The 27,909-nt window shown below is 39.8% G+C and overlaps 1 protein-coding gene across 1 annotated transcript in view; it reads left to right on the top strand.

Annotated features, from left to right (window-relative positions):
• LOC109914739 (myotubularin-related protein 13-like) overlaps window positions 1-27,909 on the top strand; it is a 244,677-nt gene that overhangs the window by 182,817 nt on the left and 33,951 nt on the right. The window contains exon 3 of the mRNA XM_048607328.1: window positions 22,395-22,532. Coding sequence (XP_048463285.1) covers window positions 22,395-22,532 — 138 coding nt within the window. The remainder of the gene's footprint in view (window positions 1-22,394; window positions 22,533-27,909) is intronic.

Genomic DNA, 27,909 nt, shown 5'->3' with positions numbered 1-27,909 from the left:
CCACCCCCATCTCCTACCTACCAACCTCATCCCGCCCCCTTGACCTGCCCGTCCTCCCTGGACTGACCTATCTCCTCCCTAACTCCCCACCTCCACTCACCTTTACTGGCTCCATCCCCGCCTCTTTGACCTGTGTCTGTCTCCTCTCCACCTATCTTCTCCTCTATCCATCTTCTATCCGCCTCCCCCTCTCTCCCTATTTATTTCAGAACCTCCGTCCCCTCCCCCATTCATGAAAAAGGGTCTCGGCCCGAAACGTCAGCCTTCCTGCTCCTCTCATGCTGCTTGGCCTGCTGTGTTCATCCAGCTCTACACCATGTTATCTCAGTGTATAAGTCCTACCCTGATTTGCCTTTCCAAAATGCAGCACCTCACATTTATCTAAATTAAACTCCATCTGCCACTCCTCAGCCCATTGACCCATCTGATCAAGATCCTGTTGTACTCTGAGGTAACCTTCTTAGCTGTCCACTACACATTCAAGTCATTCATATAAATGTTGAAAAGCAGCGGACCCAGCACCGATCCTTGTGGCACGTCACTGGTTACAGGCCTCCAGTCTGAAAAGCAACCCCCCACTATCACCCTCTGTCACCTACCTTCGAGCTAGTTCTGTATCTAAATGGCTAGTTCTTTGTGATCCAATGTTGCTAACCAATCTACCATGTGGAACCTTGTTGAATGGAGTTACTGAAGTCTATATATATCATGTCCACCACTCCGCCCTCATCAATTCACTTTGTTACTTCTTCAAAAAACTCAATCAAGTTAGTGAGACATGATTTCCCACGCACAAGACCATGTTGGCTATCCCTAATCAGCCCTTTCCTTTTCAAATTCATGTAAGTCCTGTCCCTCAGGATTCCCCCCAACAACTTGCCCTCCACTGATGTCATGCTCATCAGTCTATAGTTCCCTGGCTTTTCCTTACTATCTTTCTTAAGTAGTGGCACCACATTAACCAGCCTCCAGTCTTCTGGCACCTCACCTGTGGCTATTGATGATACGAATATCTCAGCAAGGGGCCCAGCAATCACTTCCCTCGCTTTCCACAGAGTTCTAGGGTACACCTGATCAGGTCCTGGGGATTTATCTACCTTTATGCGTTTTAAGGCATCCAGCATCACCTTCCCTGTAATATGGGCATTTTTCAAGATGAAGCTACTTCCCAACATTCTATATCTTCCATATCCTTCTCCTATAAGTACTAAAAGAATGATAAGATGAAGAATAGGGCTGCTTAGAGAAATTTACACCAGGAGGCTGAGGTGTTAAATTAATACTTTGCATCAGCCCTTCTCAAAGAAAAGGAAGGTGTTGGCCTAATTGTATTATTGCTGGAATGTTAATTCAGAGACCCAGGTAATGTTTCAGGGACCCAGGTTCGAACCCTGCCATAGCAGATGATGGAATTTGAATTCAATAAAAATCTGGAATTAAGAATCTAATGTTGACCATGAATCCATTGCCGATTGTCAGAAAGAATCATCTGGTTCACTAACATCCTTTAGGGAAGAGAACTGCCATCTTTACCTGGTCTAGCCTATACGTTACTCCAGACCCACAGCAATGTGGTTGACTTTTTACTGGCTTCTGGGTAATTAGGGTGGGCAGTAAATAATTATGGGTGCACCTTTTAGATTTCCCCATCTCAAGAATTTCTAGGCTGTGGAATGTTATTATTCTGGAAATTGCCAGTTTTGAACACAGAGCAGCAATATAAGCTGACTTGCTTCCAGCAGAGCCTGGGTATGTAATTCAGTGACTGACTAAGTATGACATGTTGAGGTCTTCATGGTGATACACCACCGCTTAGAATTTTCCTAAGGCAGATAACGCTCATTTCCCCGTTACCCATGGGATGACCCATCAAGATGTTCAGGGTGGCAAAAATGGTCCCTCATGCTGGGACTATAAAGGATTTCTTCATTGTAATCAGACATGCTCAATTATGAGTTCATTATAGTTAATCCTGACTCCTTTTTAACTTGAAATTGTATGAAACACTGGTTTGACCTTAAATGGAGTACTTTATCCAATTAAGAGTGCCACACTTCAGGAAGAATGTGAAGACATTAAAGAGGATGTTGGAAAGAATCACAAAATTAATTACAGGGATGAGGGACTTCAATTATGTAGATGGGAGATAATGGGAATGTTCTTCTTGAAATCACGAGGTCTTCAGACAGAGTAGGTGGGGAGAAGTTATTTCCACTTGTGGAAGGATCAAGATCAGGACACAGATTTAAGGTAATTGGCTAAAGATGTAATGGCAACATTTTTATGCAGCGAGTACAGTGCCTGTAGGTCTGTTGAAAAGGTTCAGCTGAGGCATTCAAATGAACTTGGATCGTTATCTGAGAAGAAAAAATGAGCAGGACTACAGACAAAGGTGAGGGTGGCATTAGCTGAATTCTTGCAGAGGGTCAGTATCAGCATGATGCACCAAATGGCCTCCCCTTGTGCCATAACTGCTGTATGATTCTGTATTGAAATATAACAATATATTAAAAGAAAAGAATCTGTTGAGACTTGAATGTTTAACAAATGTGTTTTTGATGTGAAAACGTCTATGATATTTTGGATTTGCATCTTTCACATGTATTAGATTTTTTTTTATTCGTTCATGGGAAACTGGATCACTGGCTCAATCAGCATTTGGTGCCTTTCGGAATTAACCAGAAGGCAGGTAGGAGTTAACTACGTAACAGTGGGTCTGGAGTCACATGTAGGCCATGTGGAAGAATGGAAGATTACCTTCCCCAAAGGAGACTAATGAACTAGATGGGTCTTTCCAATAACTAACATGGTTACATTGTCACCAAATGTTTGGTGCAGATTGCCTTCAAGTTGGATAGGCCAGCTTTCCTTCCAGATTTGTTTTATTCAATTCAAATTTTGCTATGTGCCATGGTAGGATGTGAGCCCATGTCCCCAGAATAATGGCTTTGGCTTCTGGATTGCTGGTCCAGTGACATTACCACAACTTCACTTTTTCCTAGGACCTAGGAACACTGCACGACGATGTGTCAAAGCAGTGATGCATGTATGACCTGTGCATCCATCAGTTTTTTTTCCTTGGTTTTCCACAAATAAGCCTTTTGATGTTGATTTGACCAGTTATGCTGAAATTATAATTCTTGTAACCATAATATGTTATGGGACTGATGGAATAGAAATCACATCATGATTCAATAATGACACAACTGAGAACTGTAGGTTCTCATGGATTGGTTTAAGTTACTTGTCACACACCATCTTTCTTTGAAGTTGAATTTGTAAAAGTTGTATATAAAAACAAATTCTGTGTGTTGATGGTCACATCACAATTTTATATACACAATAAAAACTGAAAGAACTGCGGATGTTGTAAATTAGGAACAAAAAACATAGTTGCTGGAAAAGCTTAGCAGGTCTGGCAGCATCTGTGAAGAAAAATGTAAGGGTGAATGTTTCAGGTCCAGTGATCCTTCCTCACAACACTCTTTCCTCACAATTTTATATGAATGGCTAACAACAGATCAAATAAACTTGGGATCAAAGTCAGTGCCAAGTTTTGACTATCTGCCTGCCTACATCCTTCCCTGGAATCAAAAATTCAAATCCTAAAATTATTTAAGAGCTTTGCAGGATTTCAGTAATTTCCATTTCTGGGTATGGCCATTTTGTTGCTTCCCACAAATCATTCACACAATTTCCTCTGTTCTGACATTTCACAGACATAATCCAGTGGAGTTACAGCATTGTGTCTGATGGCTTTGACATGATCACACAGGATTCTGGAACAATATGACCTGACCAGCTTTATCCATGATATTGCGTAGTTATCTGGCAAAATGCCAAAGAATTCTGGCATCATCCTTAATATGGCACATAACTGGCTTTTTAAAATTATCTTGCAGTTAATGATTAGTCTTATATGGCAATATCTATCTTTGTTGGTTGTACTCTTTTCAAGATGCTCCTCAACATTGATATATCCCGGTTCCAGCTGCAGAAACCAGAGTGCACTGGGATATCCTGTAAGTAATGTTAAAATCCTGTAAGATATTTATCTGATCACTGCAGGTAACATTGATGTCTTCTGTTTGTCATTTAAACTTCTCTTATGGAGTGTACATTGGGCCTGCATTTTTTCAAATCTTTTTCATTTCTCAATGTTGAATTTAAAAGCCAGTGACAGGAGAGTCAGTGAAAATAGTTTTTGCAATTTACAACTCAAATTTTATCTTAAATAATAGGAGTAATATTGTGAAGTACCCTAAGTGATCAAATTTTAGTTGGCATTTTCCACTTGTAGGTAGTATGCAGCAAATATTCCTCTGGAACATTTTTAATTCTTTGTTTTAGGTGACACTGAACTTTTGAACCCTTATCTTCTCACTGACAATGACGATCTATTTTTATCTCAATAACATTACCCTTCTCTACGCTTACCTTGACACATTTGCTGAAATCCTCATGCATATTTTGATACTTTAAGACTCTCTCTACCAATTATGATCTTGATGGCCTTCTTCCTGTCAAGCTGCATTGACTTCAGATAATCCATAACTGATAGCTATTGCCTGTAATCTGTTCTGCACCAAGTGCTGTTTTATCCCATCTCCCCTCACTAATCTACTTTGGCTTTCAATCTTCCTCAGGCTCAAAATTTAAAGTTCACATTCTTCTGTTTAAATTCTTTTTTTTTTGTTCCATCACTATCTCTCTAATGTTTACAATTTATACAAGCGCTCTCTCAAAAGTCTCTTAATTTTCCACCAGTCTCTTGTTCATGCCTTTTCTCTTTGTCCAATCATTTACAGTGATTTCAGTTGCTTAGGACTCTCTGAAATTCCCTCCTTAAAGTCTTCTACCTCTCCTCCTCATTCTGATCCTTAAATCCACCTCTCTGGCCAAGCTTTTGGTCATTCCTTCAGATTGTTCCTGTTTTGTTATCTTAGGCCTATGCAAGTTGCTTGGGACAGTTGGTCATCTCTTTAAAGGCACAAGCTAAATGTGTCTTTTTTTTTCCCCCATGTGCTGTGTTGTAATTGCGGTAAGAGGTGTAAGAAATACTTCAGGTTTCAGCAACATGTTTTAAAGTGCTAGTTTTCTGCCTTCGGCTAAGAGAGAGGGAAGTTTCAAATTTGTTGTCCGTGTTTTTATTTTTGCTGTTTTAACTCTTGCTTAGTCTTGGTTTCTTACTAGCACTGCTTAAAGAAAACAAAATTTCAATACTGTTGAGCAATGTGGAACTGAACGTATTTTAATTTGTGCTTTCAGTTGGTTATGATAGTTCTTTGTATCGAAAGCATAGAGGAGTGCTACATTATTGACACTGGCATGAAGTGAGATTTTCGATTGAAGTCTAGTCTATTGATTCAGGTCAACATTAAAAATCCTAAAATAGAGCTTCCCAAAGTGGGGCTCATGATCCCAGGTGGGATTTTAGATGAAATTTTGATTCAGTGAGATCAGAAAAGTGATGCAGGGTGTGTAATTTCTGTATATTTCAATATTTATTTTTAAGTTTTAATTTTTAAATTAATGGCATATGGGTTTTTTCTGTGTCTGAAGGGTTTATTTGATTAACTTGGAAAAATTTCCATAGCCATGATGATTTCTTTTTAAACAGTTTGAGAATAGGTTGCCTTGTCAAGAGCTAATGGGTTTTGTTGCACTAGAATGGTTCACTTTCTGATGGCAGCATCTAGACATTTTTAATTTTGGGGGAAACACCTAAAGCTGAAGAAAATGGTTGGTTTTAGTTTCACTTTGCAGAGTCTGTAGAAGTCTTGGATGAGGGAGGTGTTAAGCAGTTGCTCCTGAGAAAGGGAAGTAAAAATAGATTACCTTAGGGTAAGAGGTTTAATAAGAAGGGTCTAGACAAGGAGTGTTTGGATTAAACCCTGAAGAGGTTATTTAAAGCTGAGAATGTTTAAGCCTATGGGTATGAAAACTCCAGAAAGAAGATATTAGATTTTCCAAGCAGACATTCTAAGTCACTGTTAGATTAAGCCCATAATAGGGTTAGAGAAGGCTCCACACGGGATACTTTCGGAATCTGTAAAGCACTTTTCTTAGAATTAATGGAATTATATGTTACTATGTTTCAAAAGTCTTTAAATTTGTGTTATATGTAAATTGTTTGGTTTATTTTATTGTTTTAATTTCTTTGGCTTAATAAACTTGTTTTATTTTGGTTAGGCCTGAATTTGTAACATTGTGTACTTGTGTTTCAGTGAGGGACCGCCTTAGAAAAACAAAAAGTAAACTTTGTTTTGTCAAGACAGATTTCAGTCTGGAATCTGACTTGTCCACTAGTAACATCAACCGGGATCATAACAGAGTCAGTGGCTGCTCTAAGTCCCAACTGAGTTATTATAGTTGTTCTCCAGGCTAATAGCCTCTTCTCCCCACCTCCAATTTCTCACTGAAGGGTTGAGAGAACTTTCACACTTGAACAGCAGTCATAGCAGGGGAGAAAGTTGGGGAGCACTATTCAAGGAAGAATAGGTTATCCTGCATCCCGACAAATATTTCTTAATTGCCATCACTAGCATATAGATTAACCGCTCTGTTAACTCAAAGAAATACATGCATTTATATAGTGTCTTACATGGCTTAGAGCAAATCAAAGCACTTTAGAATAAATGAACTGTAGTTGCAGTTGTCATGTAGCAAATATGACAGCTAATCCGCACGTGGTGAAGTCCCACAAACAGCATTTAAATTATGGATCCGATAATTTTAGAATGCTCTTTGGGAGATGTTTGCCACCAAACTTTCTGGGATCTTCCAATGTGCACTTGGAACCGCAATATTTCTGCATAAGCAATTGCTGAACTTCAAGTAATTCACTTTCTGAGCCAACTGTGAAAATTATGATCAGTTATGCTTTGCTGTGGTAAGGTATCTACTGCTTGAAGTAGACTTACCCTTGCTATCAGGAGATCAGTTTATAGTTTCGGGTCCTGTCATTCGCATACTTGGCCAGATTTATTCAGTGAGCCAAGTTGGTTGCTTGATACTGAATAGGGCCACAGAATACTGTAGAATTGTGCTTTCGGCGATTTGTCATGGAGGATTGGTACTGTTCCAATCTCACATTGTCAGGTTGGAACTATACCTCAGGAGTTTGGTTTCAGTTTGAACATCTATGTCAAAGTCTTCAAGCATCATCAGTACAATTCTTCATTCGTCTTGTACTATGATGGCATTTAAAAAAAAAAGTATGTGCCTGCCTCAGTGAGGCTAAATGAAAAGAACGCTTGACAAATTGTATTTGTGGCTCCTCATTTTCTTTGTGCTTCGACTGCAAGCGGATGCAATAACACAGGAAATGTCAGACGTGTATATTTCAGACTGAATGTATCTCTCAATTTGCTTTTGTTGAATATTTAACTGAATTGCTCTGCACATATCTACAGCAGCCGGCTAAGTTGCTCCATTCGGAGCTCCACTCTGCTTGCCAGTTCTTCTTGTTTCTTTCTTTGTCTTTTTTTTCTTCCTCTTCCTCTCTCCATCTGTAGTAATTCCATTTCTTACCCCCCCACCCCTTTTAACTACCTACCTAAGGAGCTGGGTCACGACTGGGAACCATGTAGCGGGAGCTGAATGTGCGGGTTGCATCCTGCAGCAACAGTGGATTGAGCATGGGCCGCAGCAACAGTGGATTGAGCATGGGCCAGAGCAACAGTGGCGGATCAAGAGTGGGCCGGTGAGGCTGCAGTGGCGAGATCGGGCCAGTGAAGCAACAGCGGCGAGAGCAAGCTGGGAGTGGGCCAGTGAGGCAGCGGTGGTGAGATCGGGCCAGTGAGGCAGCCCAGAGCGGGACGCTGGCAGCGGCACGGAGTGGGTCCATGGTTGGAGGCATGGTGTGAGCTGAAAAGCCTGGAGTGGGACTCTGGCAGAGCATGGCGAGGGCTGGAAAGCCCGGAGCGGGACTGTGGTGGAGGCATGGCGAGGGCTAGAAAGCCCTCAGTGGGACTGCAGCAGTGAAAAGGAAAGTTGGAATGTCTCAAGTTATCTTTTCTTCCTTATCTTATTTTAAGTTAATGTGAATGGCGCCATACATGTACGTCAAAGGTACACACTTTCACTGTATTTTTACATTGAATACTTGTGACAATAAATAAATCGTTCAATATCAATATCAGTACATCAGTCCATGCTTCAAGACTTTTATTGAATTGGGTTGAGACTTTTAAAATTACAGCTGATCTTAAGTAATCAATTTCTTTTGACTGAGTTTAAACAGAAAACCAGCCTGGGCAAATGGAACAATGCAGTTTTGAAATTACCCCTTCAATTTTATCTACACATGCAGATTAAAGATTTATTTAAATACTGTGCACTTATGTTTGCTTTCATGATCAGCAGACAAGTTTTCACTTGTAGGCTGGAATTACATGTGCTTGTTTTTTTGCTGTCACCAATCTGAAAAATCAACTTGAAAATTTTTTTCCAGTTTAGAGGAATGTAAATGTAAGTTGGTGCTGTCATAAACATATGAAGCATTGAATGGTATTATTTTCATACAGTAGAAGGCACAGGGTCAAAAAGCTGTTTCAGTAGTTTAGATGCGAGTTGTGCAATGGGACTCTTGCCACAGCAGATGTTTAGGGAATTTCCCAGGAAAGTGAAAATACCAGTGGGCAATTTTCCTATGCCTTGAAATCTCTCTAAAAAGGAAAAGATCCATTTAACTCAGAGAATTTAGAAATTTTTGTTGCAGTTAGATAAATAGTCATCCAGGAAAATTAGAGAATCAAAAAACCTAATCTAACTACTAAACTGGCTGCCCAATTAAGTACCCCCAGAGACTCAGACTGTGCCTGTCCCCTCCTGATGCCTTAACCTTATATTTGCTTCCTGTCAATGACCATCTGTGATGCTGGGCATTCAAATTAAAGAATACAGCAACTTGTAGACAGAGATGAAGAAAGATGCCCGCAAAGATTACTGAGAGTGAGTGTGACACCTCATAGAAGTTGCTGTATTCTCTCCCCACACTTCCTCTTCTCTCTTCTCTCTTCTGTCTTCTCCTATCCCTCCATCTGCCCTTTCTCTCGCTCACTCTTTGGCCCACCCTGCCCCTCTTTGGCGACAGGCCATTCACCCTGCTGCAGCCCCTCTTTCCTAGCATCTAACACCCCTCATTCCTGGTATCTTCCTAGAAAATCTTGTTTCCACTTCCTTCAGGGCTTTAACATACTGATGCCTCACAGTGCCTGGGACCTAATGTTCAATTCCAGCTTTGCGTGACTGTCTGTGTGGAGTTTGCACATTTTTCCTGTGTCTGCATGAGTTTGTGTTGGGTGTTCCGGTTTCTTCCCGCAGTCCAAAGACGTCCAGGTTAGGTGGATTGATCATAAATTGTCCCTATTCTCCAGGGATATGCAGTCTAGGTGAGTTAGCAACAGTAAATGCAGGGTTAAGGCAATGGGACAGTGGTGTCAGTTTGGGTGGGGTGTGCTTCAGGTGGTTGGTAAGATTCAGTGGGCCGAATGACCCCTCTCTGTGCTGTAGGGATTCTGTGATTCTATGATAATGACTTGCGGAACATTAACTCTCACAGCAGAAATTAAATATATCTTTCAAAAAGCATGCATTAATTGCTGAGACCTCGACAGTAATTGTTATGGTTTATAACTGTAAAACATCAGTCATTTACCAATATTCCTGTAACCTTCAGAGCAGACTGATAACTTAGCACATTTAAGGGAAATTTCAAATAGGAGGAGGAGACAGTGATAGCAATGACCGTTTCCAACAAAGTAGAATATAACTGTCCCCCCCCCCAATGTTCAATGGCATTACCATAACAGAATCCCCCACAATCAACATCTTGGGGGTTACTATTCAACAGAAACTGAACTGGACTCGCCATACAAATACTGTAGCTGCAAGGGCTGGTCAAAGCATGGAAATCTTGCACCAGTAATTCACCTCCTGACTCCAGACTCCTCCACCCACAAGTCAGAAGTATGTTCGAATGCCCTCTGCTTGCCTGAATGAGTGCAGCTCCAATGACGTGTTCCAGAATAAAGCAGCCAGCCTGATTGGCACCACATTCTCAAACTTTCCCTACCTCCACCACTAATGCAGCAGTGTCAATCAACTACAAGATACATTTGAGATTTCCCAAGACTCCCTAGAAATCTCCCAACAAACACACAACCACGATCATCTAGAAGGTCAAGGACAATAGATACCGGAGAATACCATCTCCTGCAAGTTCCCCACAAAGCCACTCTCCATCCTGACTTGAAATATATTATTGTTCCTTCAGTAATGCTGTCAAAATCCTAAAGCTCTGCCTCTCACAGCTTTGAGGATGTACCGACATCAAATGGATCACAATAGTTCAAGAAGACCGATCACCATCACATTCTCATGAGCAACCAGAGGTGGGAAATAAATACTGGCACAGCCAATGACACCCACCACCCATGAATTAATTTTATACAAAACAGCTTATCTGATCATTACATAGCATGTGGGAGCTTGGTGTGCATAAATTGACTGCTGTGCTACCTATAATTCAACAGTCCTGTTCCGCCTTTGCGACATTTAAGGTCAAGAAGGGCACTAAATAAGTGGGAATCTTTCTTCCAATTTTCAAATGATTGCAATTGAAAACAAAACAAATTGCTGACTTTAAAGAAACAAATATGCAATGTCTCATCACAAAAATATATTGGTATTTTGTATATCTCCGGAATAAATTGATCCTGGTGCTATTAAAACAGATTTCTTTCTAATGGAATGTATAGCAGCAAGCCCAGGACCTTATTTAACACCTGAATTTGGAAGTAATTATAGCTTTCCACCCTGCTGTAATCAGGAAACATTTTTGAAATTAAGGGGAACCATCCTTCCTGCATCTACCTCTTGATGCCTGTAAGAATTTTATACAATTAAATAAGATAACCTCTCACATATTCAGTTCCTTTATCTAAGTCGTGAATATAAGTTGTAAGTAGTTGCAACCTCAGCATCAATCCCTGTGCAGTCCACTCATCACATCTTGCTCACACAAAAATGACAGACTATGCCGACTTTGACTTCTTTTAGCTAACCAATCCTCTTTCCAAGCTATAACACAAGCAGAAAGTGTTGGAGAAGCTCAACAGGTCAACCGCATCTGTTGAGAGAGAAGCAGAGTTGATGTTTCAAGTCCCGTGATCCTTCTTCAGAACTGGAATGAAGCAGAACTTCTTCAATGGGCATATACCTGGAACAGATGTGGCAGTGAATTAAACACTGAAATAACAATGCTGGAAATCTGAAACACAAACTGTAAGTGCTGGAGAAAATCAGTGGTCTAATGAAGGGTCACTGGACTTAAAACCTTAACCCTCCTCTTCTTACAGATGCTAGCAGACTTGAATTTCTCAGCAGTGTTTCAGACTTCCAGCATATACAGTTGTTTTTTTAAACGCACTATCCAAGCTATTGTTTTACTCCCTACGTCATGAGCTCTTAGTTTGCATAGTATCCTTCCATGTTTCAACATGTCAAATGCCTTCTATAAGTGGAAGTACAGCATATCCACAGGTTCCCCTGTATTCATATAGCTTGCTACTTCCACAGAAGTCCAATAAGTTGTCAAACTAAGACGCAGTTCAATAAAAATATCATTGATAAATATAAAGATATACATTTTGGGTGTGAAATAACAAGTAATTATTGAATAAATGGAAGCATACTCGTAGAATTGAATTAGGAAATGGATCGAAAATAATAATTAATGTACATCAATGTTTTTGTCAACAAAGACACTGGAAAAATGAGTATTTTCAATTGAGACAACTAGAGAATAAAGCATTTGAAGATAGACTTGCAGAACTGAATCTCTTCATATTGAAGGAGGAAAATTGGGGTTGGATTTGAGATTTTGTCTGTTTCTGTATTTGGAAAGATGCTGCACTTGCTGTTAAGATAAAGCTATAAAATCTATGATGTAAAGATTTAGTAATAGTCAACTTTGTCAATAACTGTTGTGAACTTTTTCATAATCTGTTTACCTTGTGCACAGTAGCTGTAAAGACTGCACCAGCACTTTGCAGGATTATGGACTAAATTGGAAATGATATTCAATTACATGTTTAAATTGTATTTAATTCAGAAAGTTGAAAAGAATAAGACAACTCCATGTAAAGATTGGAATGGTACGTGGAAACACATTTGTTATAAATTGGGGACAATTAAAATAATTCAGAGTTGATAAATGTACTGAATTGTGACCCAGTATGTTGCAAAGGCACCAAAGCTCATTTGGACCTAATGTTAGTTGGTTAGCCAGATAATGTAAAAGGACGTGCAAGGAACAGCATTTCTGAAGGGAGACAATTATGGGACAGTAAAATTTCATAGAGTTCCTTTAAAGGAGTGATGCTTCACATTCAGGCTAAAATACATTCCCAAACCAGCAAACAATCTTAATCTCAGTAAATGTATTAACAACCAAAAATGAAATAAGTCAGCAGACAGCCCGAAAGATTCTGGAGAGAGAAAGATCAAGGGCCTCACTAGAATTAATGAGGAAAGGTAGAAATAAGTTTAGAAATGTGGAGAAGAAGAGGGATCTATATAATCAAATTACGGAGGTGAAATATAATAATAAAATACTGTGATAAATCAGTGACCAGTCAGTCGCAGAAGAGAGATCTAAAAATATGTAAATTGTCTTAAGACTGGAGATGAAGACCAAAAAATTAATAATTTTGTCTGGTTCTTAACAGAGAAAGACATGCATAATATCTCTTCCTGAGAAACAGATAACCTTACTGTAATGCCTGACTGAGACAGCAGACGGGGCTCTCACAATCTCCATGCAGAGATGGTACCGATTCCAGAGTGCGGACCGAGATTAGAAAGGAGATTTGTGAGGTGTTGACAATCGGAAGTGACCATTGGAGAGCTATAACTTTGGGCTACGATGAGTAGAAATTCCTTTACTCAAAGGGTTGTGAAGTTTTGGAATTCCTCACCCCCTGATTGTAGATGCTTTTTGTTGAATATATTTAAGATATATAAAAAAAGAATAAATTGCATGCTGAGTTGATGGCTTTTCGGATCCCCTCAAATGGAAAAATTACAAAGGACTGAGTGGTTGATACTAACTTTTGCTGTCCAAAATTCGTCTCCTGTTTAGTGTGTGTGAACATCAGGGTGATCCAGGATGCCTCCATATTCTGTTATTGCAAGAAATTAGCAATGCTACTGTTTTTGATGATTTCCTGGCTAGAGATAAAGCCCTGTATTTTTCAGTTAGTAGTGAATGAACAGCATTGTTCTTTTGTTATGCTTATAATGATTTACAGAATTACTATGGGCTTTTACACTGGAATTGCTGGTTACCAGACAGTTAAAACAGTTTGGCAGCCTCAACCAATTAGATTACGGTGGCATGCAGAATATGAATCAAGAAATGTAAGTTAAAATATTTAATTCAATGTAAAAATATGTACAGCAAATTCATGGTGTATTACCAACTTCAATTTCTTCTCCAAGTCGCTCACCATCTTGACATGGAAATATATCACTTTTTTTTTCTTCAGGATTACTAAGCAAAAAATCCTGGAGCTTCCTCCCCAACAGCATTATGGGTCTTCAGCAGCAAATGGTTGCAGTGGTTCAGGAGTCACATATACACCACATTCTCTGACAACTGGGGATGGGCAATAAACACTGGCTCAGCTCACGATGCCCACGTTCATTTTATTTATTATTTATTCATTGAAAGGAAACAAAGGTGGAATGAAGAGTGAGAGAGGGATAAGAGTCAGAGTGGAAAAATAATTTTCATTTACATTGTACAATAGACCTCAGCAACAAATTTAAACATAAGGCTCTAGTGCCAAAAGATACTGGTCATAGTCAGATATTCACAAACAGTTACAGATTTGCTTCCACCTGAATGGACAACCCCTAACTATTTTCCATTATGTTTCTTGGTTATCTCATAAGTGCCACAGCTTTATATCCTTCATGAATATGAGCACCATGTCCAGGCAAGTAACCAGCATAAGTGCAGCTTGTAAAGGAGTCGGGTAAATTGGACAACAATGTCTTGATTTTCAGGGTTGATGTGTAAATGTAAGAAATTGTTTATTTCACTGCATAACAGCATTGGTATCGTTTGCCTCACGGTTAGTCTTCTTGAAAAATCTAGATCAGTGGATAAAAACGGAGTGTATGGACAAATGTTGAAGTCAAGTGTGGTTTTAGTTCTTTGTTCTACCAATTTTACATATCCACTTCAGTGGCAAATACCCAAAAGAGGAGTTGGTAATTTAAAGAACAGTTTGTAATTGAAGCAGTATATTGTGGACAGAAGATAACTCCTTTGCTGCCTGTGATTTGATTGTTGGTAAAGAAAAAACATAGATTGATATTGCATCTTTCATGACAACAAGCTGTTTTGAAATGGTCCACAGTCAGTGAAATATTTTCAAGTATAATGGAGGGAAATATTTTTGTCAAATTATTCAAAGCATTATCATACCATAAATATCAGTGTAATTACTGGACAAATAATTTATTTCAGTTGGTTGATGGATACATATTTGGAATCAGAACAGTCGGAAAACTCCCTTGCTCTTCTTTGAAAAGTGCCATTACATCAGTTGCGTCTATCTAAGCACGGATTGGGTCTTATTTAACATGCTGCTGAAAAGGTAGTACATCCAAACACAGCACTTCCATATTGTTGCATTAAAGTGTCTGTGATTTAAAGCGTCATTTATAGTTTCTCCTGAATGGAATTTTCCTGGTTGTTCATCTGTCAGCTATGTTGATTTCAGTTTGATGCATTATTCTTGGCCTTCTGCCTCTTCCATAGGGGTAGCATGGGAAGCTCAAATTATTTTTCTTCTTGTTATTGGTTTCCATGTGTAAGAATTGAATAATTTTGGTACGCAGCTTTTTCATACTCCTTCCTCCAGTTGAAACATGTCTGATTGTCTTGCTTAGAACCCGATGCATGTTATTTAGTCTTAATATAGGCTGGGAGTAAATATCACATCTTCACTTTCAGTATCATTGCAGCAACACATCTATTAATATTTGGTGATAAACTTGATAGAATGCTTTTTCAGTCTGTGAAGCACGTACAAATGTTTTTGTTCACTTATATTTATCAAAGATTGTTCTTGGGTTAAATATTCGCTGTTGTTCCTATTCTAAATCTAAACCCTGACTGTGTTTCATCAATCTCAGCTTCAAATGTGATGTTATTTCTTTCTGTTACGCTTTTCAAGACCACTTAAATGACACGACTTATTCAGCTTATGGTTCTAAAATGCTCTAACACTTTAACACTTTAGGTTTTCAAGGTAACGTTGAGTAATGATGTCTCAAGTTACTTGGAAAGGATCCTTTGGTACATATTTGATAACATTTCTGTTATCACTTCTAATTCTGCTTCTCAAAAGACTATTAAATGTTTTGTTGTTGCTTCATGTCTGCCTGGAACTTGTGTTGTAATTGTCAATTTGAAAGTATTTCCTAACGTTGCTATCATTGTGTTTCAACCATTTTTTGCCTCTATTTTGAGGATTCCCTGACATTGCATCATTGGACAATTTTGATATATTGTGTGCATTTTTTTTTGCATGTAACATTGCCTACAACATCAGAACAGACCTGACAAAGTATCTTAGATCAAGCAAAATGTAGATATCTAAGATATGGATAAATGCTCAAAACGTGGAAGTTTGAAGGAATACACTTGAAGAAACTGAAGTGAAAATTAATGTGGATAGTGTGGAACACATTGATAATATTATCTATTTAGGACAAATTAATGGCAGATGTGATGTAGAAGTTGGAAGAAGAATAGAGATGAACTGGAAGTAATATTGTGAAGATTGAAGGAAAAGAAACTCAACTTTGTAACAGGGAATAAAATCATAAGATGCTACATTCTGTGCCTCAGAACTATGCCAATAGGAACTACAGAAGAAAATAGATTCCTTGGAAATGTGGATACTAAGACATGCTAAAAATTCCAAATGCAGATCATAAGACAAATGAAGATGTATTTGAAATTGTGGGACTGAAAAGAATTCTGAAAATAGTGGTGGCTAGAAAAGAAAATCTCTGTATTTTGGTCATTTGATTAGATCTCAAAAGCTGCACAGATCTCTTCTAGAGGTCAAAATGAAGAGCAGCATAAATCGGGTTCATCCTGGAAGGAGTTGGATAAGAGATGTCAAAGTGTGGTTGCAGATGAGCTAAGGTGGATGTGAGAGGATTGCACAAAGAAAACTACAGTGGCATATCATTGCAACACGAGAATTGTAACAGCATTCTTCTGTTTTCGTTGAAAATCATTTACATATCTTTTAATCAGCTCAGCTGATGGGTGAATTAGCTTTCCTCAGTCCATAGATAAAGGAGATAATAAAATAGATAATATCTTGGCCCCTACATTTACATATTCAAATGAAGTTTTATTAGCTGATTTTTGTTTGGTAGTGTAAACATGCTGCAAAACTGGGGTTTTCTTTACAATCATGCTATACCCCTGTAAAGATAACTTTTTAAAAGATAGGCGAATTTCTAGTGACTGACTTGAACATTCAAGATTTCTATAACTGTAGCAAACAACTAAAGGCAAAATTGTCTGAACATCTTATTATTTATTATTGACTGCCCATTCTTGCTCTCTAGAGAGACTAACTCTCTCTATTTACTCATTTCTGTTCTAAATATGTGTAGAAATTATTGCTAACCAATTTTATTTCCCAAACGAACTTCCTCTCGTATTTTACTCCTATCTTTTGGTCATTCTCTGCCATGCTTTTTACTCATTAGTTTGATGTACTTTTTAATGAAACTGATCTAGGTATGTTATAACACACCCCCATGCTAGATAGGACTTGAATCCAGACCACTGCCGAGAGATTGGGACACTACTACTGCACCACAGGATGCCCTGTTTCATTACATTTTAATTTTTCCTTGACTAGTTTAGTTAACTGTGGATTGTGGGTCTCCCTTTAGAATATTTGTTTTTTTTTACAGCAGGAATATACTTATTCCGAGTGTGTGGAAATATCCCCATTAACGTCTGCCACTGCTTCTCGACTGATAACCACTAGCCTTGATTTCCATTTCACTGTAAACAGTTTTCTTTTGAGTCCATGTAATTGCCCATATTTAAACATAAAATCCTTATTTAAGTTTCAAAGTGCTTTCATTCTGAGGTCATTTATTAATCTTGTCACACTTCACAAAATCCAACTCTCGTGAAAACTGTTGTCCGGTTAGTTGAAGAATGTGTTGCTCTAAGAAGCTATCGTGAATGCATTCCCTCAACTTCACTCCAAACTGCCATTGCCAACCTGATTTTTAAAAATTTATATGTACATTAAAATCACCAATGATTATTGCTATACCCTCATCAAAAACAGTACTACTACCAGTAAACTTTATTCCACATTGTAGTTACTGTTAGTGAGCTTGTAGATCAGGCCATTGATAACTCCTTTCCTCTGTTATTCCTCCTCCCCGCAGAAATTAATCATGTATTCTGATCTTTGACGCCAGTCACCTGTTGACTGCCGCACATTGCCATCCTTGACGAACGAGCTGCCCCTCCACCTTTACCTAGCTTGCCTTCCCAAATACTTTTAACATAGCTCTCAATATTCAGGACCTGGCCCTTGTCACTACACAGCCAAGTCTCTGTAATTGCTATCAGTTCATACTTATTTACTTCATTGTATGCAATCAATTAGTTTACTTTGTTATAAATTCTGTGCACTTGAACCTCCTTTTGTCATGCTATGACCTATGTTACTATTTTTCTGTTCTGCCTTGACTTGAATTGCTTCATCTACCCAAGCTTGATCCTTCACTGCCATTGCTTAATGTAAAACCCTGTCTGTTTTCCCAGCTATATGGTTTGCTAGAACTGTGGTCTCAGCATGGTTCAAGTAGAGATCAACCCAATTACATGGTGCCCACTTAGCCCCACCCATGTCCCATGACCTGGAACCCACTTTTCCCACAACCGTCTTTGAGCTATGAGCTCACGTGACTAACTTATGTGCCCACTGCCAAATGACACATTGCTCAGACGATCTAGCGATTGTTACTCTTGAGGTTCTGTTGTTCAGTTTGGTGCCGAGCTCCTTATAGTGTCTAAGCAGAGCCTTTTTCTAATCCTCCCAATGTCATTAGTACATTTAAGAGCCATGAGAACTGGATTCACCCCTCCTTCTTCTCCAACTTCCTGTTTAAACCTGAACAGATATTTTGAACTCTAGTACCAGGTAGGTTAAATGGACTTCTGCACCCGTGGTCATGTCTGCACAGAAGAGTGTTTATCACCCTCCCCTCTCTCAACTGTACTATCCCCAGCTACCACACCATTCATTCTCAATTCACCCACCAACACCTCACTGCGTGTGCTCGCACTATTTCTCTGCTGACCTTGCATTCATCCACACAAGTGAGCATCTTAAATTTGTTAGATAATTGCAAGGGTTGGGCTCCTGCACCATCACAATTTCCTGTTTCTTATCTGCTTCATTCATGGTCATGCCTTCCTCTCTCTTCCTAGAAATAGTTAGACTGTCCTAATTCTATCTTGGAATTAAATAGGCAGTTTTAATGTATTATTCTTTATAAAGTCACATTGCTAATACCTCTCTGAGACTTAGAAACTAACATCTATCTACTGTTGTCCAGGTTATTGTTTACTGGTGTGAATGTTTTGCTGGATATCATTGTTTCCCCTAGCAACTAAACAACTAAGCTTTTTATTGAGCAGCATTTGGAGTGGGTCAAGTGAACCTCTGCTCTGTTTCACCTTAAATTAAACAAACAGCCCTAAAAACTCAGCGATAGTAGGAACTGCCGATGCTGGAGAATCTGTGATAACAAGGTGTAGAGCTGGATGAACACAGCAGGCCAAGCAGCATCACAGGAGCAGGAAGGCTGACGTTTCGGGTCTCGACCCTTCTTCAGAAATGGGGGAGCGGAAGGGGATTCTGAAATAAATAGGGAGAGAGGGGGAGGTGGATGGAAGATGGATAAAGGAGCAGATAGTTGGAGAGGAGACGGACAGGTCAACAAGGCGGGGATGGAGCCAGTAAAGGTAAGTTTAGGTGGGGAGTTAGAATGGGGGTTGGTCAGTCGAAGGAAGACAGGCAGGTACGTCCGTTTGTACGTTTGTAGGATACGTGGAACAATCCCTCTTCCGAAGCTACACTGGCCCTATCCCCCACCTCTTCCTCCGTTATATCGATGACTGTATCACCGCCGCCTCGTGCTCCCACAAGGAGCTCGGACAGTTCATCCACTTTACTAACACCATCCACCCCAACCTTAAGTTCACCTGGACCATCTCCGATACCTCTCTCTCCTTCCTGGACCTCTGTTTCCATCTCTGGCAACCAACTGGAAACCGATATCTATTTCAAGCCTACTGACTCCCACAGCTATTTAGAATACACCTCCTCTCACCCACTTTCCTGCAAAAATGCCATCCTTTATTCCCAATTCCTTCGCCTCCGCCGCATCTGATCCCGAGACGAGGCATTCCATTCCCGGACATCCCTGATGTCGTCGTTTTTCAAGGATCGCCAACTTCCCCTCCACAGTGGTCGAAAAGCCCTTGACCGCATCTCTCGCGTTTCCCGCAACTCATCCCTCACACCTGCTCCCCGCAATAACAACAAAAACAGAATCCCCCTCATCCTCATGTACCACCCCACCAACCTCCTGATCCAAAGCATCATCCTCTGCCACTTCCGCCACCTGCAATCTGACCCCACTACCAAGGACATTTTTCCCTCCCCACCCATATCTGCCTTCCAGAGGGACCACACTCTCTGTGACTCCCTTGTCTGCTCCACACTCCCCACTAGCCCCGCCACCCCTGGCACTTTTCCCTGCAACCGCAGGAAGTGCTACACCTCCCCCCTCACCCCTATCCCAGGCCCCAAAAAAACCTTCCACATTAAACAGATGTTCACCTGCACATCTGCTAACGTGGTATACTGTATCCGCTGTTCCCGATGTGGCCTCCTCTACATCGGGGAAACCAAGCGGAGGCTTGGAGACTGCTTTGTGGAACACCTACGTTCGGTTCACAACAAACAGTCACGGACCACTTCAACTGCCTCTCTTACTCCTTGGATGACATGCCCATCCTGGGCTTCCTCCAGTGCCACAATGATGCCATCCGAAGGTTGCAGGAACAGCACCTCATATTTTGCTTGGGAACCCTGCAGCCCAATGGTATCAACATGGACTTCACAGCTTCAAAATCTCCCCGCCGCCGACTGCATTCCAAAACCGGCCCAGCTCGTCCCTGCCTCCCTGACCTGTCCGTCCTTTCTCCCACGTATCCGCTCCTCCCACCTCAGCCCCCACCCCCGTCTCCTACCTACCAACCTCATCCCCGCCTCTTTGACCCGTCCGTCTTCCCTGGACTGACCAACCCCCATCCTAACTCCCTACCTACACTCACCTTTACTGGCTCTATCCCCGCCTCCTTGACCTGTCCGTCTCCTCTCCACCTATCTGCTCCTTTATCCATCTTCCATCCACCTCCACCTCTCTCTCTTTATTTCAGAATCCCCTTCCCCTCCCCCATTTCTGAAGAAGGGTCCAGACCCGAAACGTCAGCTTTCCTGCTCCTCAGCTGCTTGGCCTGCTGTGTTCATCCAGCTCTACACCTAGTCCTAAAACATACTGACCTTGTAAAGTTCATATTTTAATATTATGTCCATAATTGCTGTCTGTATTGTGGCACAAATAGGGTTGGTTCTTTGCTGACACAGAATCATATAGCACAGAACAGACCCTTTGGCCCAATTGGTCCATGCTTATCAGGTTTCCTAAAAAATAGTTCCATTTGCCTCTGTTTGGCCCATATCTCTCCAAACCTTTCCTATCCACGTACCTGTCCAAATGTCTTTTAATGTTATAATTGTACCTGTTTCTGTCACTTCCTCTAGCGGCTGACAACATTGGTTTCATGGGGAATACACTGATTGGGAGAAAATAAGGAACCTGTTGAGGAGCTCCGATTTTATCTTGGTTGTGACCATTCCCTAACGAAATATGCAAGCACATGAACTAATTGTGATATTTGAATATTTTTAAATAATTCCTTATACTTTCACTTTAGCTTTTTTCATGTGAATGGACAGTATAGAGCTGAAAGGAATGAGATGAACCTTTGCCAGCAGTATTTATTAGTAGACTGTATTTTGTCTTAGAAAATTGTATTAAATTGAGGGGATATGGTGGCATATAGAGATATTGTCACTGGACTACTAATCCCCGAGACCCAGACTAATCCTCTGGTGACATGGTTTTGGCATTCCGGTAATAATATTGAAGACATATTCCAGAACTAGTTGCATCCCCTAGCTAAGCTGTCCCGTATTAGTTACAAAAGTTGCCCAGGCGTGCCCTGTGCACAAAAAGCATGACAGATGTAACCCAGCCACCTCTGCCCCATCAATCTAATATCAATCATCATCAAAATAAAATTTGTAACCCTGAGGTTTGGGATCAATTTAGAGTCCAGTGAAGGAAGCAAAAGAAACTGGCTAAGAAAGGAAAACAGAATATGAATGTAAACTAGCGAGAAGCAGAAAGCTTACTGTAAGAGCTGTGTTAGGTATTGAAAAGATGAGCTCCGTCAAAATTGAGCCCATTAAGTTGGAGATAGGAGACATTAAAGAGAGGAACAGTGAAGTGGCAGAAAAAGTAAATTAACTTTTTGTCACTCTACATGAAAGAAGAGACAGAAACTGTCCCAGAAATATTAGGTGACCAAGGGGCTTGAGAGACTGAGGAAAATGATCTCCGTAAAAAAGTAGTACTTGAAATACTGCATAAAACTTTGACAAACCGCTTGGACCAGATGAGCTTCATCCCAGAATGTTGAAGGTGGTGGCCAGAAACAGTGGGTGCATTGGTGGTTATCTTTCAAAATTCTGTAGTTTCTGGAAATGTTCTTGCAGACAGGAAAATAGAAAATGAGACTGCTGAGTGGAGTCTCGCTTCTTCTTCTATAAAACGGCAGGGCTCGAATGGCAAACTACATGAGACTGCCACTCCCTGGATAATCTGACCCAATATTTCAGGTGGATGACAGTCAGAACTTGAAAGGAACTTTTTTCCGGTTCTGATCAAAGAATGTCGATGTGGTTAATTGACTCTCTGTTGCCTGATCTGCTGACTATTTTGAAATACCTGTTCTAAATTCAAATTTCTAGCAAATTAAAAATACAATTTAATCAACGTTGGAATTTTTCACTGCACTGGCAAGTAGCATATAATATTTGAGCCATTGGCTTATGAAATTCTTCAAAACATTTGAGAAACAAAATTGTGCCCTGACTGTGTTCATTATTTGTTTTTAATTCTAGTTTTGTCAACCTGGTGGCTGGCAGCTGTCCACTGAACGAAAGCAACCAACATACTTTGTGGTGGTTCTGACAGATATTGACTCAGATCGGCACTACTGTGCATGTCTAACATTTTATGAAGCAGAAATTAATTTGCAAGTAAGTACATTGAGTTTCTTATTTAATTCATCTTACTTTACATTGCGGTTAATAGTTCACAATAGGCTTCTGGGGAGAGGGAATGTATGAAAGGATAGTTTAAAGAATGAAGCTGGCAGTGCTGGGCAGATTGCAGACCTAGGACAGTACTGTCAGGAAGGGACTTCCAGGATCTTGACCCACTGACAGTGAAGGACCAGCAATATTGTTTCAAAATAAGAATTGTGTGTGGCTTGGAGGTAGTGGTGTTCTTGTCTGTTGCTCTTGTCTTTCTTGGTGATAGAGGTGGCTGGTTTGGTAGGAATTGTTTAAGGTGCCTTGGTGAATTATTGCAGTGCATTTTGTCGGTGATGCACACTGCTGCCACGCTGTCAGTGGTGGAGGAAATAAACATTGAAGATTTTTAAGGTAGAGCACTAGCCAAGAAAGCTGCTTTGTTCCTGATGTTGCTGTGCTTCTTGAATGTTGTTGGAGTTGTACCCATTCACGTTGATGGAGAATACTCAGTCTCATACTTGCGTTGTAGAAGGTGAATAGGCTTTAAGGAGCCAGGGTGTAAGATTTGAGATACAGACTTCTTAGCCCCTGACCGATTCTTTTGACCACAGTATTTGTCTAGCTCGTCCGTGGTAGGATGTTGATAGTTGACAGATTCTTCATGAATATCAAGGGTGATGGTTGGATCTCTCCTGTTGGAGATACTTATTGCCTGGCACCTATGTGGTGCGAATGTTACTTATTAATGCAAGTCTGAATGTTGTCCAGTTATTGCTGCACTTGGATTCCAACTGCTTTATTGTTTGATGAGTTGCAATTGGTGCTGGACATTATACAGTCATTAACAAAAGTCTCCACCTCTGACCTTCTTTCATAAGGTGATTGAAGTAGCTGAAGATGGTTGGACCTCGGACACTACTCTGAGAAATCTCACAGATTTAGTGGTGCAGTGGTAGTGGACCTACCTCGGAGCCAGAGGCCAGTGTTCAGTCCCACCTGCTCCAGAAGTGTGTAGTAATATCTCTGAGCTAGGTGATTCAAAAATATCTAAAATATGGTTTCAGAGGGCTCTTGTGGTACAGTGGTAATGTCCTTAATGTTTTAAGGTTGATTGGAATGGATCTAAAACTCTACTTAAGAGTACAAAAATAACAAGAAACCTTGATTAGAAGACCGGACTCTGACCAAGCAACTTTGGGCACTTGTGGTACAGTAGTGATGTCCCTACCTTTGAGCCATGAGGCCCAGTTTCAAGTCTCACCTGCTCCAGAGATGTATAATAACGTGTCTCAACAGATCGATAACAAAATATCAGCTCTGAGGAATTCCTGAACTGTTGTCAGTGATTATTACAAATGCTGTTTATGATGAGGTCAATATTGAAGAGATCCCTAGCACATCTGGGGTAAAACTGGGACAAAATTGATGAATTTTAAGGCCTTTTTCCTCTAATGTGTTCATGTTGATGTTAATTATTCCTTTCAAAACTGAGACAAGTGAATTATAAGGTGTTATGATGTGAATCATTCTGATTTAGAAGGTTGTCATTACAACAATAGAGAATTTGGAGCACAGTACACTTTAAACATTCTGATCATGGACAGTGCTTAGAAGTAGAATTATATTAAAGTATATAATGTGTTTATATAAAATGTCTTATGTTTATATTGAATTTCAAAAATAATGTTATCATTATCTTTTACAAAAGATAATTATATCTGCTACCCGGGAACGATGTGCTTAAAGTAGAGAAAATTTAGGTATGCTTCGAGAAGCCTGCTTTGCTAACCTTGTCAAACTATTACGTACAATTTGTCACCAAGTATAATAAATTTTTAATTAATTAATGTTTGTAAAACTCCAAGAACATTGCGATAGTCCATTTGTACAAGAAACATTTTTGGCAGCTGACTTGTTACTTAATTGAAATGCATCAAAACAAGTTCAAGATAAGTCTGAACTGAATTATCATTCCAGAATATTTCTTCAGATAATGATTATAAACAGAATGTTGCGCAAAGGTCTTTGTTTGTGAATGTTAATGTGAGGTGAAGGCCTTTAGTTTATTACCTCCATCCTAAATTATAAAATGGAATGTGGATTATGGTACTGCAGTGTTTTTATCATCAGACTGATTTTCCTCTTGCACAGTTACCCCTAAAGTTTGACCTGGAACCTTTATAGATAGCTTTCATTTCCTTCTCTGGACAATCTGTCATGTAGACATCAGTTGCTAAACATATAAAGTTCAAGGTTCTTCTGGTCAGACACCACAATTATGAATTTATTGAGATAAGTTACATGCTTTGAATTCCATTCTAATGACCAAATAATATGGTAAGCCCCATTGTTGTCCTTGTACTGCATGAACAAAAAGAACATTTAGCAAAAACAGCAGCCTTCAAGATTACAATATAAAGGTCTCAAATGCAGCATGAAAAGAATATGAAAGTTGTTTAATCAGTACAAGTTAACTTCAGAAAGCGTGACTTTAATTTTTATTTAGTTTTGTGCCAGGGAGATGGAACATATGTTATATGTTTTCTGAATTGGAGATTACAATTCTAAGCTTGGATTTTAAGTACGGTGCATTTATTTACAAATTGAACAATGAAGGTTGTTTTACAGAGCCGTTATTCCCATTTGACTATTTAACTGAAAGTAGAAAAAAAGCAACTCAACTAATTTATCTTTTGCTGAAAAGTCGATATCCGTAATGGCTACAGTGCAGTAGGAAGCCATTCAGCCCATTGTGTCTCTGCTCGGCAAGAAAAACTTAAGCTCGTCACAGTTTTTGCCCACTCCCCTGTAGCCTTACAATGTTTTTTCTCTTCAGGACATTATCCAGTTGTTTGAAGGCTGTGATTGAATCAGCATCCTCCATGTTTTCTGGTTGTGTGCTCAAAATCCTAAAGGCTAGTCATTATTTTGCCATTCACCTTAAGTTGGTGTTCGCTGGTTCTCAACTCTGTTGCTAATGGGAATGGCTGCTTTTATACTGTCCGGATTCATCGTGAATTTGAGTAATCGTATTAATTTTCTTTTCTTGCCCTTCTCTTTTCTAAAAAGAATAGACTCAGCTTCTCCGATCCATCCATGTAGCTGAAATTCTTCATCCTGGAAATCATTCTTGTATTATCTTTTCTGCTTTCTCTTTGATATCTTCAAACTTCCTGAAATGTGGTGTCCAGAATTGGGAACACTACGTCAGTTGAAGATGAGCCAGTCTTTCATGTTGTTTTTCCATAATGTTCTTGCTTTTGAATGATGTTCCTCTATTTGTAAGGCCCGAGATCCCATGCACCATGTTAACCACTTTATCAATATGGCTTTCTCCTTTCAGTGATTTGGGCACATATATCCTCAGGTTTTTCAGCTCCGAGAAACATGGAAAATAGGAGCAGAAGCCATACTGCTCTTTCAGCCTGCTTTGCCATTCTGTATGATCATGGCTGATCATCCACCTCAATATTGTTTCCACTTTCTTCCCATGCTCTGTGATGCCTTTAACTCTAACACCTATATTAACTCTTTCTTGAAAACAAAAAGCCTCAAACTCTTTGTGTGGCGTAGAATTCCAGGGTCGTCATCACCTGAGTAAAGAAATTTCTCCTCATCTCAGGTCTACCCTGTATCCTTAGACTGTGGCCCCTGGTTCTGGACTCTCTGGTCACCAGGAATGTTCTCCTTGCATTTATCTGGTCTCATCCTGCTAGAATTACATGTGTTTCTATGAGATCTGTCTTCATTCTTCTCAATTGCAGTGAATATAGTCCAAATCAATTCCGTCTTTCTTCATATGTCAGTCCAATCATTCCATGAATGAGGACAATCAAGATTTGTTGCACTCCCTCCATAGCCAGAACATCTTTACTCGGATAAGGAGACCAAAATTGCACACAATACTCTAAATGTAGCCTCACCAAGGCCCTTTACAATTGTAACAAGACACCTACTCCTGTACTTGAATCCGCTCACTATGAAGGCCAACAAATCATTCACTGCCTTCACTTCCTGCTGCACCTGCATGCTTTCAATGACTGTTGTACAAGGATACCCGGTTCTTGTTGAACTTCCCTCTTTCCTGATTTTGTCGCTGTTCAGATAATCTGACTTCCTGTTTTTGCTACAAACGTGGCATTTATTTACATTATACTTCAACTGCCATGTTTTTTCTCACTCACTCAAGTTCTTCAAATCACATTGAAACATCTCTGCGTCCCCCTCTCAGCTCATTATCCCATCTAGGTTTGTGTCATCTGCAAACTGGGGGATATTACTTTAGTTCCCTCATCAAGTGGCTAATATATATTGTGAATAGCTAGGGTTCAAGCACTGATCCCCACTGTTGTGCCCCACTAGTCACTGACTGCCACTTGGAAAAATAAGAATTTATTCCGACTGTTTATTTCCTGCCTGCCAAACAGTTCTCTGTCCATGTCTATACACTAACCCCAATCCCATGCATTTCAATTTTACACATTAATCTCTTAGTTGGGACCTTATCAAGTCATTTCAACTCCCATTAAAATTGTATCCTTTGATTTACATTACCTCACTTCATTCTTCCAAACAAACTATATTGTTTCACAGTTCTTTGCATTAAATCTCATCTGTTGCTGACTATCCACTCCTATGGCCTATTTTAAGTCCTCTTGAAGTCTGCCACTCTGCTCATCACAGTTCGCAATACTTTCAAGTTTTGTATCACCTGTACATTTTGAATTTGTACTTTGAATTTTGAAATTGCGCCCTAAACACCCAAGTTCAGGTCACTAATTCATATCAACTAAAGCGGTAGTTCTAATATTGATCCTTATGAAAGCTCACTGTATGCCATCCTCTATTCTGAAAAACAACTAATCGTTCACCACTACTCAGGTTCCTATAACCGACCCCACTTTGTATCCATGTTGTCACTGTTGCTTTTATTCCATGAACTTCAACTTTTCTGACAAGCCAGTTAAGTTAACATTTTGAAAGACGACTTATGCACACAACCATGTTACTCTCATGAGCACTCCCTGTTAACTAATTTAAAAGGTCAAGTCTGTTAAATACTATTTGCTCTTTGCCAATACATATCGGCTTTTCTAATTCATTCACATTTGTCCAAGTGACAATCTGCCTCCCAGATTATCATTTTTAAAGGCTTTCCCACTGCAAAGATTAAACATACTGAGTTGCCATTACTGTCCTTATCCTTGCATTCCTTTTTGTGTATGGCTGGAGTATTTCTAGTTCTCCAGTCACGTAGCATGGAAACAGATCCTTTAAGTCAACCAGTCCATGCTGACCATAATTCCAAACTAAACTAGACCCATATCCCTCCAGACATTTCTTATTTATATATTTATCCATATGTCTTTTAAATGTTGTA

The sequence above is a fragment of the Rhincodon typus genome, chromosome 17, assembly GCF_021869965.1.
Source record: "Rhincodon typus isolate 14 chromosome 17, sRhiTyp1.1, whole genome shotgun sequence".
Classification (NCBI taxonomy): domain Eukaryota; kingdom Metazoa; phylum Chordata; class Chondrichthyes; order Orectolobiformes; family Rhincodontidae; genus Rhincodon; species Rhincodon typus.
This window is presented reverse-complemented; position numbering and strand designations above follow the sequence as displayed.